Below are 17,373 nucleotides of genomic sequence, written 5' to 3'. Positions count from 1 at the left end.
TTTCTAGTTTAATTCATTTGTGGTTGGAAAAGATACTTTGTACGATTTTAGTCTTTTTAAAGAAGAATATATATTCTGCAGTTGTTGAGTACTTCCTATTATTCTTAGAATAGAATTCAAGCTCCCCACTATGGTTTAAATTCCTACAAGTACGGATCCTGACTAGCTTCTCTGGCACTGTCTCTCTCCACTCTTCTCTTGGTTTGCTCAGGAATCTTTTTTTTTGTTTTTCTGACTTATTAACATAATGCTCTAGTGTAATAACATTACGTATGTGAGTGACTGATTAACATAATGCCTTAGTGAAAGAACACTAACGTATACCTTTTGATAGCATGTGGAGCCATTGTGTGTATCTTTGTGAAACGTTTAAGAGTGTATGGAGAAAGAGTGAACATGAATGTTCACAGCAACATTATTCACAATAGCCAAAAGGTGGAGACAGCTCAGATGTCCACCATCCGATGAACAAATAAACAAAACATGGTCCATCCATCCAATGGAATGTTATTCAGTCATAAAAAGGAATGAAGTTCTGTTGCATGCTGACATAGATGACCTCGAAAACTTTCTGCTAAGTGAAAGAAGACAGACACAGAAGGTCATGTAATATTTTATGGTTCCTTTTATAGGAAATATCCAGCATAGGCAAATTCAGACACAAAGCAAATTAGTGCTTGTCAGGATGTGGTGGTGGGGAAATAGGGGATGAGGCATGACTACTTCATGGGTTGGGGGTTTCCCCTCCAGTGGTGACGGTTATATAACATTGTCAATGTACTCAGTGTCACTAAGGGTAAATTTTATGTTATGTATATTTCACCACAATGAAAAAAATCAATCCAGTTTAAAATCTTTTTTTTTCTGTGCAAAAGAAAGCGCTCATTTTCAAATAATGTTTATTATCAGTATTGAAACACAAACCACATTGTTCAAAGACCAAAGTTTAAGATGAAAAATAAGTAAAATGATTAAGACTCACTCTTACATGACATTACATCCAGTGTCAGAGAGCTTGGTATAAAATGGACTTTAAAAAGTCCAACTATTTTGTTTATTGGCAGACTGTTCTGTGGTACATCTGGAATTCATATGTTGAGTGTTACGGTAGATATTTTTGTTTAACCAGTTTGGATGAACAAGATAAAGCTTACACTCCAGGCCTGTATCCTTGCCCCAGTTAAGATTGCAAAATGCTCTTTTTAAATATATTTTTAAAATAAAGAACATAGCTAGAAATCAGTCCATCACATTTTGGTCTTGTTACACACTCAACATGAGTTTTCTTGGTGGTGGTGGTGGTGGTGATGGTGATGAAAGAGCACAGAAAATAATGAATTGATTTGTTGTTTACTTGAAAAAATATGAAAGTCAAAGATAAATATGTTACTGAAAATTATTAGAGAATGTCTGTTTATCTTCCAGAACTAATTGTCATTTGAATTACTCATGACAAAACACGGCCATCAAAAGTGAAAATGTTCGCATGTCCGATTATGGTGGAGCTTCCATGTCACATAGCATGCAACCTGAGGTTTTATTTTCTTCTGTAAACTCTCTGATTAAAACACAAGGTGTCAGTGAAATCTTAAACATGGAAGCCCAGACAGAAAGCATAATTAGTTCATATATGACAGTTCATATCCTTCCCTACTCTGTTTAATACTCATCTAGTTATACTATATAGACCTTAACAAGAATGTTTAAAAAATGAATTTAAAGAGTCATATGTTCTTTTTCACTGCGATAAAATGCAATAGCCTCTTTAATCTTGGGGGCAAGAGAGGTTGGACTTGTGAAGCTCTGTTTGTGTTTTAAATTAGGTCAAGTCGTATTGTACATGTTAGCTAATTAACTAGAATTTACTGGTCTGTACAAAATTTGAATAATAGTCCTTCACATTCCTTTTTTTTTTTTTTTTTCCTCTAAACAATACTGTTGGAATGTTGGGAGGAATATAGCATAATTTTTTTTAAGAGCATACATATATTTTAGAGTCGGACAGATCAGGCCTAAATCTTGATTCAACTGCAGGTTGTTTAAGTGAAAACCCGTTTCTAGATTTGTAGAGTCATCTTCATCTGTAAGACCCTTGCTGTGGAGGATTGTCATGACATTTCGAAGGTGGGCAACACGGGGCCAGTCCTCTGCAGGTATTTGGTGTGTGGGCTCTGTGATAACGTTGATGGTAATTTAGATGACTTTCTACCAAAAATTTTCAAGGTCTCCTGTTGTTAGCAGATCTCTAAATAATCTCATCATTTTTTCCATCCCCCTGTGTGGTTTTAGGGAGTGCTCAAATTGTTTAGTCGTGTCTGACTCTTTGGGCTTCCCAGGTGGCACCAGTGGTAAGAAACCTGCCTGGCAATGCAGGAGACATTAGAGATGAGGGTTCGATCCCTGGTTTGGGAAGATCCCCTGGAGGAGGTCATGGCAACCCACTCCAGTATTCTTGCCTGGAGAATCCCATGGACAAAGGAGCCTGGCCGACTTTTCTGGCTTCTTTGGTTAATTCACAATGGACATGAGTTTGAGCAAACTCCAGGAGATAGTGAAGAACTGGGAGGCCTGGTGCACTGCAGTCCATGGGGTCACAGAGTCGGACACGACTTCGTGACTCAACAACAAATGGACAGGTGGTCCACCAGAGAGAATCTGAAGGCCAGGGTCTAGTTCTCAAGCTGTCTCATTTGGATGACAGACTGGCTGAAGCCTAGTGTTGACTGGAGCTTGGTTACTTGATGGAAAATTTAAGCTACAGGGCCCAGTCTCACTCTGAAGTAAACCATTTTCTCACAAACATGAATCAATCTCACGGTTTGGTTGCAATAAGCAATACTCAAGTTTCCCAAGTTACTTAACCATTCATTGTAGCCCACACTTTTACTTGCGTTAGACATAAGTTCCTATTCCTGTGTTTATTTGTCACTGTTTACACAGCTGTGTTTGTTTGTGTTCATACATCCTCTCGTGAATTTGCCTGCTTATAGAGGCTGTTTCGGATTTAGGTTTCATCTCGATCAGGTCCGAGGTATGATCTTTTTAACTTGCTGTGTGGTGAACATCTAATGTGTGCTGTTTGATTATGACATTATGTCTGCATAACTAGAAGCAATATTTTTATGAGTATTAAACACATTTACCAACAAATATCCTTTAAAAGGTATGATTGGATTATAATTCTTATTCATCCAGGTCCAAGCCATATGGTATTTGTGCCTTTCCCAGTGACAATGAGAAACATGTATCAGGGTGGCCCAGAGTCATGGAGCCCAGATACACCAGGACTCAACATCCCCAAATGACCGTTCTTGTTTTTGTTCCAGCTGTTGTGTTTTTATGGTTCAGTAACTCAACCCTCGGAGAAGGCAATGGCAATCCACTCCAGTACTCTTGCCTGGAAAATCCCATGGATGGAGGAGCCTGGTGGGCTGCAGCCCATGGGGTCGCTGAGGGTCGGACACGACTAAGCGACTTCACTTTCACTTTTCACTTTCATGCATTGGAGAAGGAGATGGCAACCGACTCCAGTGTTCTTGCCTGGAGAATCCCAGGGACAGGGGAGCCTGGTGGGCTGCCGTCTATGGGGTCACACAGAGTCGGACACGACTGAAGCAACTTAGTAGCAGCAGCAGCAGCAGCAACTCAACCCTGATGGTTCTCTCTGGCTCTGGCCACAGTGGAAACCTGACTTTAGGGGTTAGGATTGGGTGCTCCTGTGTGGCCAGGGACAGGGCGAAAGTCCCAGGTGTTCCAGGTGGGCTTTAGTGCCTCACAGCTCAGATGCTGGTAGCAGCCGCGTGGGCAAATGGGCCCTCAAAACGGGCTCCATCCAGATGGTGGTGGTAGCTTTTTTTTTCTCCAAACCGTTGGTGTTGTTCAGTACTGTAACAGCAACAGTGTTAAAATAAAGTAATAATAATAATGTTCACTGTCTCAGAACATGGGGGCCCACGGCAAGGTTGTGAATAATCCAGTTCCTTGTTTGCCCCAAAAGTTGCCTTCCAGAGCACACCTCAGTTCAGCCTGCTTAAAACTGTGGAGAGTCTGATTCCAATGTGCAGAATATTAAGTGCTTGCTGTGTGCCCTACGCTGCTGGGTGCTGGGGAGACAGAAAACGATGACAGACCCCCATCTGGCAGACGGTCTGGTCTGGTGGGCCTGAGGACGTATATGTCGGGGTGGCACGTGTTTGCTTCCCTGTAAACAGAGGAGAGCTGCAGGTGGAAGTGCAATATTCCAGCCATGTCCCAGGTGGAGGGAGTGTGTGAGCCGCCTAGCACACCTTCCCTCCTCACCCCGATGTTGCACGAAGGCCCCTGCAGGGGATCCTGTGTGCAGTGTGCGCGTCCGAGTCTCCTGGGTGGTGGAGATGTGAGAATTCCGTCCCCGTGGTTTTCAGGTACCAGCAAGGTCAACCTGGTGAGGATCCCGTCCACGGCCTCCAGCCCGCGGGACACGGCCCTGGCGGCCGTCATCTGCAGCGCCCTGGCCACCGTGCTGCTGGCCCTGCTCGTCCTCTGTGTCATCTACTGTAAGCGGCAGTTCGTGGAGAAGAAGCCAAGCTGTAAGTCCTGAGCACTTGCTGTGTCTTGGCATCCTGCCGAAGGGTGTTGATCATCATCATTGTCCTCTGAGTATCCAACGAGGACCTGAGAGGAGCATCTGGCTGCGGCCACGGGGACAGAGAACATGTGCTCCCAGGGGAGGCGCTGAGGGTGCAGCCGAGGGGCGGCATCACTTCACGGGGGTCTGAGGAGGCAGGGCCGCCCCCGCCCTCCACAGAAACACAGTTCCTTCTAAGTTCTGGCAACACAAAGGCCCCCCATCTCGAGCTTTCTTGACTGATTGTTTCGTTTCTCTGCCTTTTTGTAAGAAGTATTTTTAAATGTGAACCACAGCTGTCCTTTCCTCCCACACTGCAGAAGCTGGGTGGTTCTGGCCGCGCTGTGATGTTCCTGGGCTTCCCCTGGGGAACTTGTCTCGCTGACCGAGTTCTCGGCCTCCGCAGGGTCCCTGAGGGCACAGGACCTGCAGTACAACGGCTCTGAGCTGTCCTGTTTCGACAGATCCCGGCTCGGCGCCCCTGCGCCCCGCACTTGCTGTCAGTGCCTGCGGGACTCGGCCCAGGCCTGCGGTAAGTTCAGAGCTTGGGGTCCACTAGGAACGCAGGCCCCGAGGCCGCAAAGAGCGCTCCTGCTCTGTTTTCCAGTTAAAGCTAATCGAGTTCAGTCATTCTCCCTCGTACCCAGAGGTTTGGGGTGTTGTGCGTCTTTAAGTATTAATATCAAATAGAAAAGAAGCATCTCATTAAAATTCTAGGACTTCTCAGTAACTTTTAAAACAAGTTCGCCTTCATTTTGGTGTCAATTGATTTAAAGTCATGTGAGCCTTTTGTAGAGTAAGGTTGTCTGTGGGTTTCTTGTCTGGTGGGTTCAAAGTGAAGCTGCACATGGCTGTCTTAGTGTCTTTCTGGATTTCTTTTTCTTTTAACTAGTTTATTTATTTATTTTTGGTGTGCTGGGTCTTGGTTGCCGCGTGGGCTTTTCCCTGGTTGTGGCGAGTGAAGGTTACTCTCTCTTTGTTCTGTGGGGGCTTCTCATTGCTGTGGCTTCCTCTTATGATGAAGCAACGACTCTAGGGCTCATGGGCTTCAGAAGTTGGGGCCCCCAGGCTCTGGAGCACAAGCTTAGTAGCTGGGGCACACAGGCTTAGTTGCTCCGTGGCATGTGGGATCTTCCCAGACCAGGGATCAAACCCATCTCTCCTGCATCGACAGGCGATTCTTTTACCACTGAGCCACCAGGGAAGCCCCGGATTTCTTACAGAAGAGGGAGGAGGGAGACCTGTGACAGGGTTTTCCACAAACCAGTGTTGCCTCTGGGATAATTGACAGAGATGGAAGTTCAGGGAAGTCCAGGCAGACCCCAGAGACACTGGGGTCGGTTCCAGACCATTGTAGTAAAGAGAATATTGCAATAAAGTGAGTCACGGGACATTCTGGGTTCCCCGGTGCCTATAACATTATCTTTATGCTATACTGTAGTATATTAAGTGTGCAATAGCATCATGTCCTAAAAAATAACATATAAACCTTCATTTAAAAATAATTTATTGCTGAAAAATTCTAATCATCATCTGAGCCTTCAGTGAGTCATACTGCAACAGGCACATCAAGGTCCCCTGAGCGCAGAGCATCGTAACAACTATAATAATAATGAAAAAGGTTGAAATACTGTGAGACTTACCAAAATGGGACACAGAGACACAGAGTGAGCAGACGCTGTAGGAAAAATAGCGCCCCTAGATGGTGAGACATGGGGCTGCCACAGACCTGCACTTCGGGAAAAAGCAGTAATTGTCAGGCACGATACAGCCAGGTCTGCCAGTAATTCAGGTGGACTAAGGTTTCTAACATGGGCAAAAGTCAGCAAAGGAACACTGCTGCTGCTGCTGCTAAGTCACTTCAGCCGTGTCCGACTCTGTGCGACCCCATAGACGGCTAACTTACGCTTAACTTCTCGCCGCATCCCCATGACCTCACCTCCTCTGCAGGGCATAATCAAGGTGGCCACAGCCCTTCCAGAAGCCTGCCCTCTGCCCACTCCATCCTCACCTCTGTGTCCCTGGGGACATAGCACCTAGCAGTGTGTCGTGTCCTGTAACCATCCATGAGGTTCCGTATTTCCCAATTTGATGGCTGGTCCTCTCAGAACTGTCCGATCTTTCATTTCAAGACATCGAAGGGTTCAGCTTTTCAATCTAATATTTAATATGGGAAATAAGGCATTTTTAGCACAATTCTTTCTCTGCTGACCATTACTGTCTGTATTTATTAATTGATTTCCTAGGTAAGCAAGAACTTCCCTTCTTCCCCATTTATTCTTTCCTTTAATTACCGTGGACGCAGTATCCCTGATAAAGGGGTGACGGTCCTTTTTTATCATTATTTATTTTGAGGCTCATATTTTCCCAGGTTTGGCCAGAGGGAGTCCCTTCACCCTGCTCAGGCGTCATTTGGACATAGCTTTATTATCCTTTTAGCTTCTCTCTTATTTTCTGGCTCAGAAAGAAGTTCCAGGCTCATCTTGTATTTTCCAACTGGAGTGCTAGAACCAGCCATTTCTACAGGGAATGGCAGTGCCTTTCTTTGAATAAATTTGAAATGTCCCACAGCGAGGGTGACTTGCTGAAATGACTGGCGGTGGATTCAGGCGCGTCCCCACGATCACGGCCGCTCAAGACAAGGGCTGCTTCCGGATAGAATCGGCTGCAGGCTGGGCGGCCATCCCTCTCAACATGGTTTGCTGCTGCATCTCAGTGGTTAACTTTCATTTTTAAAAGGGAAATGGTTTCATCATCTTTTTTCTTTTGATAAAAGAAAAGAAATAATTCATCGTGGAAACTTTGGATGTGTGTGTGTTTGTGTATTAATATATAATTTCCTCAAACCTTTCTCTGTATATTTAATATGTGTGTGTCTTTGCATTTGTCAGTATGCTTTACTGTGTTTATGGTTTATAAAATCAGATTTACGTATGTCTGTATGCATAGAGAGAGGAGTCTAGAAGGCTATTCAGAAATGTGGACAGTGTTTTGCAGTGTATAGAAGTGGGAAAGATTTATTTTTCGATTTCTGATCTAATCTCTCTATTTTTAAAGTTTGTCTTCAATGAATGTATATTGTCTTCGTAACCAAAAATAATATACATACTGCTTCAGTGAACAGAGTAGTTAGTAAAGCTGTATGCACATAGTTATTTCTTAAGCTACCAAAGTGAAAACCAAAGTGTGAATGTGTGTTGAGTTAAAGGCTGTGGACATTCGTGTTCTGCCCAGCATCACCCTGCCTGCTCACAGAAACACTGTCCTTCCTGCCCTCATCAGCCATGTATGACAGACTCATTTCATTTCCCCTCTCTTCGTGCCTTTTCAGTATTATTTTCATTGCAGAGAAATTGACATCACATTAAGTTTACCGTTTTAACCATTTCCCGGTGAGCAGTTCGGGGACATTAAGCACATTCACCACCACCATCCCCAGAATGCTGTCCTGATCCCACAACAGGAAACCCCCATCTTCCTACCTCCAGCCCCTGGGACCACCCTCCAGCTGCCCATCTCCAGGTCCTTCATAGAAGTGGTTCATCATTTTTTAAGAGAAAAGAGAAAAAAATTAAACCTCATGGCCCATCCCCCTCAGAAATCACCCAAAGGGGAACAGCTAAATGTTCAAGTGCAGTGTTGAAGCGATGTAACAAGCCCTCCGACTTTCCTAGGGCCCATCCACCTCGTCCCATCCCGGTGCTGTGGTGGGACCTGCGGCATCGGCCAGGACACTCCTGGTTGTCGGGGGCACTGCAAGGCCACCCTTCAGGACAGGTAAGTGGGTGGGTCTTTGCAAAATATTTTTTTATTTAATTGCTTGGCAGCACTGGATCCTAGTTGCAGCACATGGGATCTGGTTCCCCGGTCAGGGATCAAGCCCGGGCCCCCGGCTTTGGGAGCTTGGAGCTCCAGTCACTAGACCACCAGGGAAGTCCCAAAGTCGTGTTTTTAATCAATATAATTTCATATTCCCTTGTGCAAATATACATCCTATTTATTTTCATTGCATGTAAAACTATGGGGACATCACTTTCTTAGTAGTATTAATGACATTCTAGACATTTAAGAGGGTGGGAACTTTGGAAAGAATTAGGTAAGTCTCTCGGGGTTACTTAGAGCCAATGCAACATTCTTTATACTGTATATCCTGCTAATTTTATTTTTGTCTTATATTCATGATTTGTAGCACTTTTGTCATCTCTAAGTAATTTTTAGTATGCCACATACCCAGAGAATTTCAGGATAGTAGTCAAACTCAGTGAAGACCTAGGACACTCCATATTTTAGACGTTGGATTAAGTATAAATATAAGGAAATGGCAACCCTCTCCAGGATTCTTGCCTGGAGAATTCCATGGACAGCAGATCCTGGTAGGCTGCACTCCTCAGGGTCGCAAAGAATTGGACATGACTGAGCGATCAACACATGTTGATTAGAAGAAGTAGGTATAGAAATTCAATTTTATAGTAAATGGAGTAATTTAACTTATTGTACTGAAGCAAGTTTATAAAAAAGGAGGCACGAGAATTCTGACTTAATAAAATGTTGTTTATTTCATGTTGTTGTTCAGTCACTCAGTTGTGTCCGTCTCTTTGCGACCCCATGGACTGCAGCACGCCAGGCTTCCCTGTCCTTCCCATCTCCCAGAGTTTACTCAAACTCATGTCCATTGAGTCGGTGATGCCATCCAACCATCTCAGCCTCTGTTGTCCCCTTTTCCTCTTGCCCCCAGTTTTTTCCCAAATCAGGGTCTTTTCCAATGAGTTTCTTTCACCTAGGAAACTTGAAAGCATAGTTGGAGTGTTGCTTTATAGGAAGTTTTTCTCCCGATAGAGTACTTATACACTTTCGAACATGTGTCCAGAAACACAGGTCCAGCGGGGGAGGCGATTCCCACTTTCTTTGGGTCCCTGTCAAGGTCCCTCTGTGGCGAGTTCTCAGACGCCTGGCCTCTGATGCAGAATCCCGGTGGTGGTGACGACGTCTCCTCCTGCGACTCCTGCCCTGAGCTCCCTGGAGAAGACGCTCACTCTCTCGACCCAGAGAGCACAAGCTTGGCTTCCCTGGACTCAGACAGCAGTCGGGGTCCGGTCGGTGGGGCGGGGCCAGTTCTAGCTCATCCGGAGACCTTTACAGACACTACTGATTTGTCGAGACTCACCAACACGCTGCCAGAGCTTGTGCGGGCTCGGGTCGTGCTCACTGCTGGAAACCAGCTGGATCAGGGGCGAGGAGATGCCCTACACCTGACCACACAGCCACCCGCCCAGGTAAGGCCCCCCCCAGTGGTGGATCTTGGGATGGGTGCAGTACTGACTCAGGGATGCCCAGAAAGAACCAAGCTCTGACCCCAGAAAATGTGGGGGACCCTGGGGAGAAGGTCTTTACATCCTTCATACCCTCTTGTGTGTTATAGGAGAGTATGTTTACATTAAATTTCAGGAGTTGCTTTTTTTTTTTGTACTAACAACCCCACCCCTTTGAAAATAATTTATTTCTATTTTATTTTCAATGAAACTTTAAATTCCTACCCAGACACTCATTTATATTTTAACCTCTATTTACTCTTTTTTCCCCAGCTTTATGGAGATAGAATAGACATATAACATTGTATAAGTTAAAGGTGTGCAGTGTGCTGATTTGATTTATTGCCAAGTACATCCTGGCACGTCCCAGTGCAGGAGACGTGGGTTTGATCCCTGAGTTAGGAAGGTCCCCTGGGAGAGGAAATGGCAACCCATTCCAGTATTCTTGCCTGGAGAATCCCATGGACAGAGAAGCCTGGACAGCCACAGCCCACAGAGTCACAAAGAGTTGGACACAACTAAGCGTGCAAGAAATTAAAAAAAAATTAGCAGATTTCTAACTTGTGATGCATTTGTTCCCCAAAATGTATTTTTACGCAACAGTCTTCTTGTGGGTGGTTTAAGCCGCCCAGAGTCTGACAGGGATAGTTATGGTGGTGGTGTAGTCGCTCAGTCGTGTCTGACTCTCGCAACCCTGTGTGTGGACTGTAGTCCGCCAGGCTCCTCTATCCATGGGATTCTCCAGACAAGAATACTGGAGTGGGTTGCTGTCTCCTTCTCCATGTAGTTATGGTTCAGGATAAAGCAAGTAGGAGTAAGCAGCTTCCTTAGTCTGTGTGACTCAAATTTAGTCCAATTTTCCCTCAACACACCTCTCCAGAAGGGAAGAGGACTAAGATATTGAGACATCACTTGCAAAGACGTTTGGGGAATGAAATAGCTTGTTCGATTACAGGAAAAGCTTTTGTGGGTGGTGTTTTTGAACAAACATTTTAAATGTCAGCATGAAATGTGGGAGGAATGGTAGGAAAGAGATGAGATGACCTGGGTTCTAGTTTCTCAATCTATTAAAATCTCTTTTTTTTCCTCTATTGACCAATTAAGTCTAATTTGCCTTCCATAGTAGCATTAACAAGGTTGGTATTATCATATCAGTTGACCAACATATTTGACAAAACTATCTTATTATTGAGAGAGCCTCAGAAATTTCTATTTCGAGATAATCTGCTTAGACTTATGAAAAAAAATTTTACTGTAGATGTATCTGATATGTCATCAACGCCAAATTAGTAGTAAGTTGATGAAAAGTGACTGCAGAAATGAGGGTTTCACGCATGTATGATAATATGCAGTGGCCAAACCTCAGCCCCTCCCAAAGTGAGGTCACTGCCCTTTTGTGACAAGGGTCACACCTAAAGGCTGCTTCCTGCCAATGATGTTTGCCCTGTGACATGTATGAGTGAGTGTTCCAGGGAGGTCATTTATGAGAGGAGTCTCCTTCCCAAACTCTTTCTAAGCTTTCTCCAATAACATCACAGAAGTTCTAAATTCAAAGACCAAGAATGGCACTAATCATTAACCATCTTTGTTCTTTGAAAGAATAGACTAAAGAATCCTAAAATCTTTGCCCATAGTTGCTTTAAAGAAGTGCGACACAGAACCAGGCTTGAAATGTTTGACAGGTTGGAAATCAGCAGAAGAATTGTCCCTTGATATAGTTTGTTGGGGTTCATTTTCATCTTTTAAGGGCTGTTTGCCCAGATGGAGTGGGTGGGTTGTTAGAAAGTCTTTATTTTTATTCCCAGGGTACATGGGTGCCTGATATTAGGACGCCGTAACAGGATCTTCCCGTCCATAGGTCATTAAATTCACGTGCAGCGTTAGGCAAAGCGAAGCACCGTCCGCCTTCACAGCCACAGCGTAGGCCTCCAGTTCAGGTGCTGTGTTCAGAGCTCTCCTTGTGTCGCCATTTCAGGGGGACGAAAGGACTTGCTTCTTTCTTCAGTGAAGTGTCCAGCAGAGCCTGCGTGTGGACTCGCTGCCATCTGGACTTCTCATGGCTTCTGGGGAAAAAAGGTGAATCTGAACTGAACTGATGTCATTTAAACTTCTGAGCCAGGCCCGCCATGAGCCGAAACCTCGAGGAATGGCGCCTCCAAGCTTTGCATCTTTTCCACACAAGGAGCGTCTGAGCGGGAGGCCAACTTCAGAGACCCAGTGGGCCGGGTTTGCAGCCTCCGAGCTTAGGGGTGTGACGAGAAGCAGAAACACAGTCACGCTTCTTTTCGTGGTGGATGTGGTGGTTTGACGAGACTGAAGGCCCAGAGTATAACTTTTCATTCACACTCTCTGGAAATAATTTCACATCTCCTACTCAAAGTCAATGTCAGATCGGTTACCTAGTTTTTACGCAGGATGGGTTCACAGGTGAGTGTTTCTGTGTACTGGAGGTCACCTTTTCATCATCTGAAAAATTAGCATGGGAGGTTAGAATTGATCTCCCACGGCCTGCCTGAGTCTTGGCTCATCAGATGGTGGCCGGGAAATCGGAAGAGATCAAATCTTATAGAATGGACACTTCTCCATCAGCCACTGTCTCATCAACCCCAGCTGAGTTAGTGACAGGAGGGGCCTGAGTTAGCGAATGTGGTTGGGAAAGACTACCCAACCCCCCCCCCCCCCCCGAGTTAAAAGCTCCTTAATCCTCATCCTAGATTAGCAGATTTCCTCGAAAATCCACTGATATGGAAGCATTTGTTACTTCTGTCCCTGGGACTGAGCTCAAAAGATCCAGATTTTCTCTTCTGTAGAAAAGCAGTATTTATAATAATCTTTTGTTTGCATCGTGTTTTATAATAAAGGCTTTAGAAATGCCAGCACATGGTGTGTCCATGCCACTGAAACACGATGCCAGGTGAGTAGTCTTAGGAGACGACTCTGCGTATTAGGACCAGGAGAACGAGCACAGCGAGGTGGATGGCTTGTAACTGCCGTCGTGTCGTCTGATCAGCACGTTACAGGGCTCTCTTTGATCTCCTAAGCTTGGTCAGCCCAGCAGTTTCCACCACATCCCAGCGACACTGGATTGAAGAGTCTGGTGCTTCTACGAAGGCGATCCACCCCTGCCACCTTGACGTTGACGTACTAGAATTTGCTCTACAGCTAAGACAGAAACAAACACAGCTCAGTCGTGAACCAGGGGACGGCTCCTTAGCTCTTCATCTCTGCACGCTGGAAAGGATTTATTTGAGCAGGATTTCTTTCTTTTCCTACCATGTTCATAATCAGTCCTGGCTGTTGCCTTTTAAGTGATGATTATTAGCTTTGTTCCATTTGCACTTAAAAAAGACATAAACCTTCAAACATCCATGCGTTAGAGAATGCTCACATATTTTGTTTCCGAGTTGGTCCTCCGAAATCAGTGTCTTCTCCTGACCTTCCACATAAGCACTGGAGGCAATTGCCAGCGGTCCAGTGGTTAGGACTCAGCACTTTCACCGCCAAGGGTCTGGGTTCAATCCCTGGTCAGGGAAATAACATCCCACAAGCCACATGATATGGCCAAGAAAGTTTGAAGTGAGCATTAGAACTCTACCTTTCCCGGGACACTGTTACTCCTCTCTTATTACCCCGTGCTTTTCTCTCTTGCATTCATGAGATCTTACAGGGTGCACCCCCTCATCTTCCTTCATCCACAGCTCAGGCTCCCTGCGAAGACACAAGCTCACCTGGGCTTGGTGTGTTGTGTGTGTGACCTCCGTTCCTTGGACTGAAATAGGAAATTAGAGTGTCTCGCTGTAACGCATAGCCTTTCCCATCAACCTGGTGCCCAGCCAGAGTTAACTGACTTTGTTTTTTCTCTTCCGTTTTTTTCTAGTCTAAACCAATGATTCTTAAGCTCTGGCATGCACCAGCTCTTCTGAGATGTGCCTTTAGGAAACTCATGCAAAGTACTTAGGATCTGAGCACAAGAGGGCCAGGAAAATGCAGATAAGCTTAAGTCACATGTGCTGTCGGAGAAGGCAATGGCATCCCACTGCAGTACTCTTGCTTGGAAAATCCCATGGACGGAGGAGCCTGTTAGGCTGCAATCCATGGGGTCGCTAAGAGTCGGACACGACTGAGCGACTTCACTTTCACTTTTCACTTTCATGCATTGGAGAAGGAAATGGCAGCCCACTCCAGTGTTCTTGCCTGGAGAATCCCAGGGACGGGGGAGCCTGGTGGGCTGCCGTCTATGGGGTCGCACAGAGTCGGACACGACTGAAGCGACTTAGCATAGCATAGCATAGCACATGTGCTGTAGTCTGCAATCCAATCACTTTTGTTACAACAGGGTGGGCCAGGGCTGTGTTCCTTTTTATAACCAGAGTATATCTTCCATGTGTAGAGCCCTCATTAATGTCAAAGGCAAACACTTGGAGGAGAAAGCTAAGATTGATGGAAAAGAGGCTCTGGCTCCAAATCCTGAAACATCACTTTTGATCAACAGAGATATTGTTGTTGTTGTTTAGTTGCTAAGTCGTGTCTGACTCTTTGTGACCCCATGGACTATAGTCCACTAGGCTTCTCTATCCATGGGGATTCTCCAGGCAAGAATACTGGCATGGGTTGCTATTTCCTGCTCCAGGGGATCTTCCCAGCCCAAGGATCGAACCTGCATCTTCTGCATTGGCAGGCAGATTCTTCACTGCTGAGCCACCAGGGAAGCCTCCAGGAGAAAATTAGGGTTACAAATGGATTTTATTTGATGCAACATTTGAAAAATCCTGGGTTATTTTAATCAAGATGAAGACATTGTCCTACCACATACTACGGGAACAGACAATGATGTTATATCCTGCGCTCTATGTAAACACTGGAAAAGACAGTCCAGCTGGCATCTCATATCATTGGAATATTGGCAGCACTCAGATAAAATCAGCTGCCGGCATGCCAGGAAATCAGCATCAGGTGATAACAGGACTGGGCGTGCGAATCCTTGCTACTTTCTGCACCACAGAAGCTCACCAACAAGGATGAGATGATTGGACAGCACTCACAGAAAGGCATGGGTTTTCTGATTTTGTGTATATGGAATATATTTTTCCAATATAGATTTTTCTACTTTAGATAAAGTGTTCATGTTGCTGTTACCTAGGTCAAGCACTGTTGTCTGTGCTAATAAAAAAAAAAAATAGAAAAGGAAAAATCCCATCATTGCTTTAAGGCAGTCAGCTTGCATCCATTTAGACCTCATCTTGACTATTTTGCATACTGGAATTTATGAATTTGTAAATGTTGGTTTTCTTACACAACTAGTTTTGTAAGACCTTTTTTTAATTTGTGAATAAAATTGTTACCTTGTATTCTTGTCGACACATTGGGTGAGAAAATGATGGATGGTGTGAATGCAGCTGTGTTTCCCCTCTTACTCCCCATGGAGGGTCTCACTAGGATCCTGTCCTCCCCATGACCCCTCTCCAGACCTCTGACCTCTGAGGATTTAGAATCCTCCCGGGTGACCTGGTTACATCTCTCAGGCATGAGGCGGGTCAAGCTACTAAAAAATGTTCTAAGTTATCTGAGAGGCTTTGGTATGAAGATTTTATCATGATCTCTTTTTTTGGTCCTTCATTTTGTGACACCAAGTGGGAAGGTCTGAAGAAGAAATTCTCCATTCATCCTCTTTGGAGGTCAGTGGGGCTGGGGGGACGAGGGGCTCCCCTGGGGCAGCAGTGGTCACCTGAGAGCCTCTTTTCTCTTGGCTCCTTCCCTTCTCCTTTCTCAGCCCCCTCTTCCTCCCCTCAATAAAGCTTTGAAAGCTGTTCCTAGATTTTGAGAGGACTTTAGACTTCCTGAACAAAACATGGATTATTCATTTTTTGAATTTAATTTTTATCTTAGAGTTGATTTACAATGTTGTGTTAGTTTCAGGCATGCAGCAGGGTGATTCAGTTATACGTGTATCTATTCTTTTCAAAAAAGACAGCTTCCCTGATAGCTCAGTTGGTAAAGAATCTGCCTGCAATGCAGGAGACCCTGGTTCGATTCCTGGGTCAGGAAAATCCCCTGGAGAAGGGATAGGCTACCCACTCCAGTATTCTTGGGCTTCTCTTATGGCTCAGCTGGTAAAGAATCCGCCTGCAATGCGGAAGACCCGGGTTTGATCCCTGGGTTGGGAAGATCCCCTGGAGAAGGGAAAGGCTCCCCACTCCAGTATTTTGGCCTGGAGAATTCCATGGACTGTATAGTCCATGGGGTCGCAAAGAGTCAGACATGACTGAGCAACTTTCACTTTCCAAAAATAGGTTATTTAAAGTGTCACCATGTTCTCAGCTTACTGTTAAGTGTCCCTGTGGACCCCATAAGGGAAGGACACTCATCACCCTCTTTCCTCTTTCCCAGTGTCCATACAGACGGCGGGTGGGGGCCGGAGGTGCCTCCAGCTCTCTAAGGAAGGCAGCTCAGATCCAAGCAGGGTCCCGCAGGGGGCCCAAAGGACTCTGCCGTCACTTAAACGGTGTGATGACCACCATGATGGAGGTCGGTTGGCAGTTGCCTACTTATCATTCTGAACTTGTCTCTTTGTTCCATTTCAACTTGAACAGCTGTCATTTTTTTAAAAAATATATATTTAGCATCTGATAAGGTATGAAAATATAGCTTAAATGTTCCATTTGGTTATCTTGAAACTAAATGGCAGTCTGAGAATTTCCAAAATCTTCTATAATTTCTAAGACATTTCACGATTCAAAAGTGGTCATTATGCAGAGTCAGCAGAGGAAGGTCAAAGCTTTCTTTCTGCCCTCCAGATTCCGGCAGGCAGGCAGCGGCCGGGTCCTTTCACAAACCACAGTCGCCTTTGAAGTGGTGTGATTTATGGCTGCTTTCAAATCAACCTCTCCAAGAGCCTCGAATGTTAAAAACTTAACCGGCAAAACACTTTCTCTGGAGCCATGGGTGGTCTTCCGAGCCAGGTTTTAATGATTCATCTGTAGAAATGGAGGATTTCTTTTTATCTTAATTTCTAATAGCATTAACTATTCCTGTTTGAGACAGAAAGAGCTGTGTTCTCTGTATTTTGTTTGGGGTTGAGCATAGCCAGCAGGGCCCTGTAGAGGCATCTCCTCCCTGGGGTGGACTATTTACAGTCAATAGAAGATCTGAGAAAAGGCTGGTGATCCTTTAATTGCAGGTGAAGGGAGGCAGGTGGCCCATGCCTGGCACATGTCCCGCGTTCTCCGCGGTGTATCAGGTAAGAGCCATCTCCCTTGAAACCTAATCAGGAATCTAATTCCTCCCAGAGGCCTGGCTGTTTCCTGTGTCAGGCCTGCCTTCCTTCCTCCAACATGTATTTGTAGAGTTATATAGTGCTGCTGTTTAGTTAAGTCGTGTCTAACCCTTTGCCACCCTGTGGACTGTAGCCCAGCAGGATCCTCTGTCCGTGGAATTCTCCAGGCAAGAATACTGGAGTGA

At 45.1% G+C, this 17,373-nt stretch overlaps 1 protein-coding gene across 4 annotated transcripts in view; it reads left to right on the top strand.

Annotated features, from left to right (window-relative positions):
* Positions 1-15,410, top strand: part of TNFRSF19 (TNF receptor superfamily member 19) — a 90,957-nt gene extending 75,547 nt beyond the window's left edge. For 2 of the 4 annotated variants that reach the window (XM_055542542.1, XM_055542541.1), the window contains exons 6-10: positions 4,404-4,568; positions 5,013-5,138; positions 8,281-8,383; positions 9,474-9,879; positions 11,774-15,410. In XM_055542542.1, coding sequence (XP_055398517.1) covers positions 4,404-4,568; positions 5,013-5,138; positions 8,281-8,383; positions 9,474-9,879; positions 11,774-11,839 — 866 coding nt within the window. In that variant the 3' untranslated portion in view covers positions 11,840-15,410. The remainder of the gene's footprint in view (positions 1-4,403; positions 4,569-5,012; positions 5,139-8,280; positions 8,384-9,473; positions 9,880-11,773) is intronic. The other 2 variants (XM_055542540.1, XM_055542543.1) reach the window with 2 other exon arrangements.
* Positions 15,411-17,373: the final 1,963 nt, after the last annotated feature.

This window comes from Bubalus kerabau, chromosome 12 (genome assembly GCF_029407905.1).
Source record: "Bubalus kerabau isolate K-KA32 ecotype Philippines breed swamp buffalo chromosome 12, PCC_UOA_SB_1v2, whole genome shotgun sequence".
NCBI lineage: Eukaryota > Metazoa > Chordata > Mammalia > Artiodactyla > Bovidae > Bubalus > Bubalus kerabau.
Note: the sequence above shows the minus strand (reverse complement) of the source record. Positions and strands in the feature narration are given on the sequence as shown.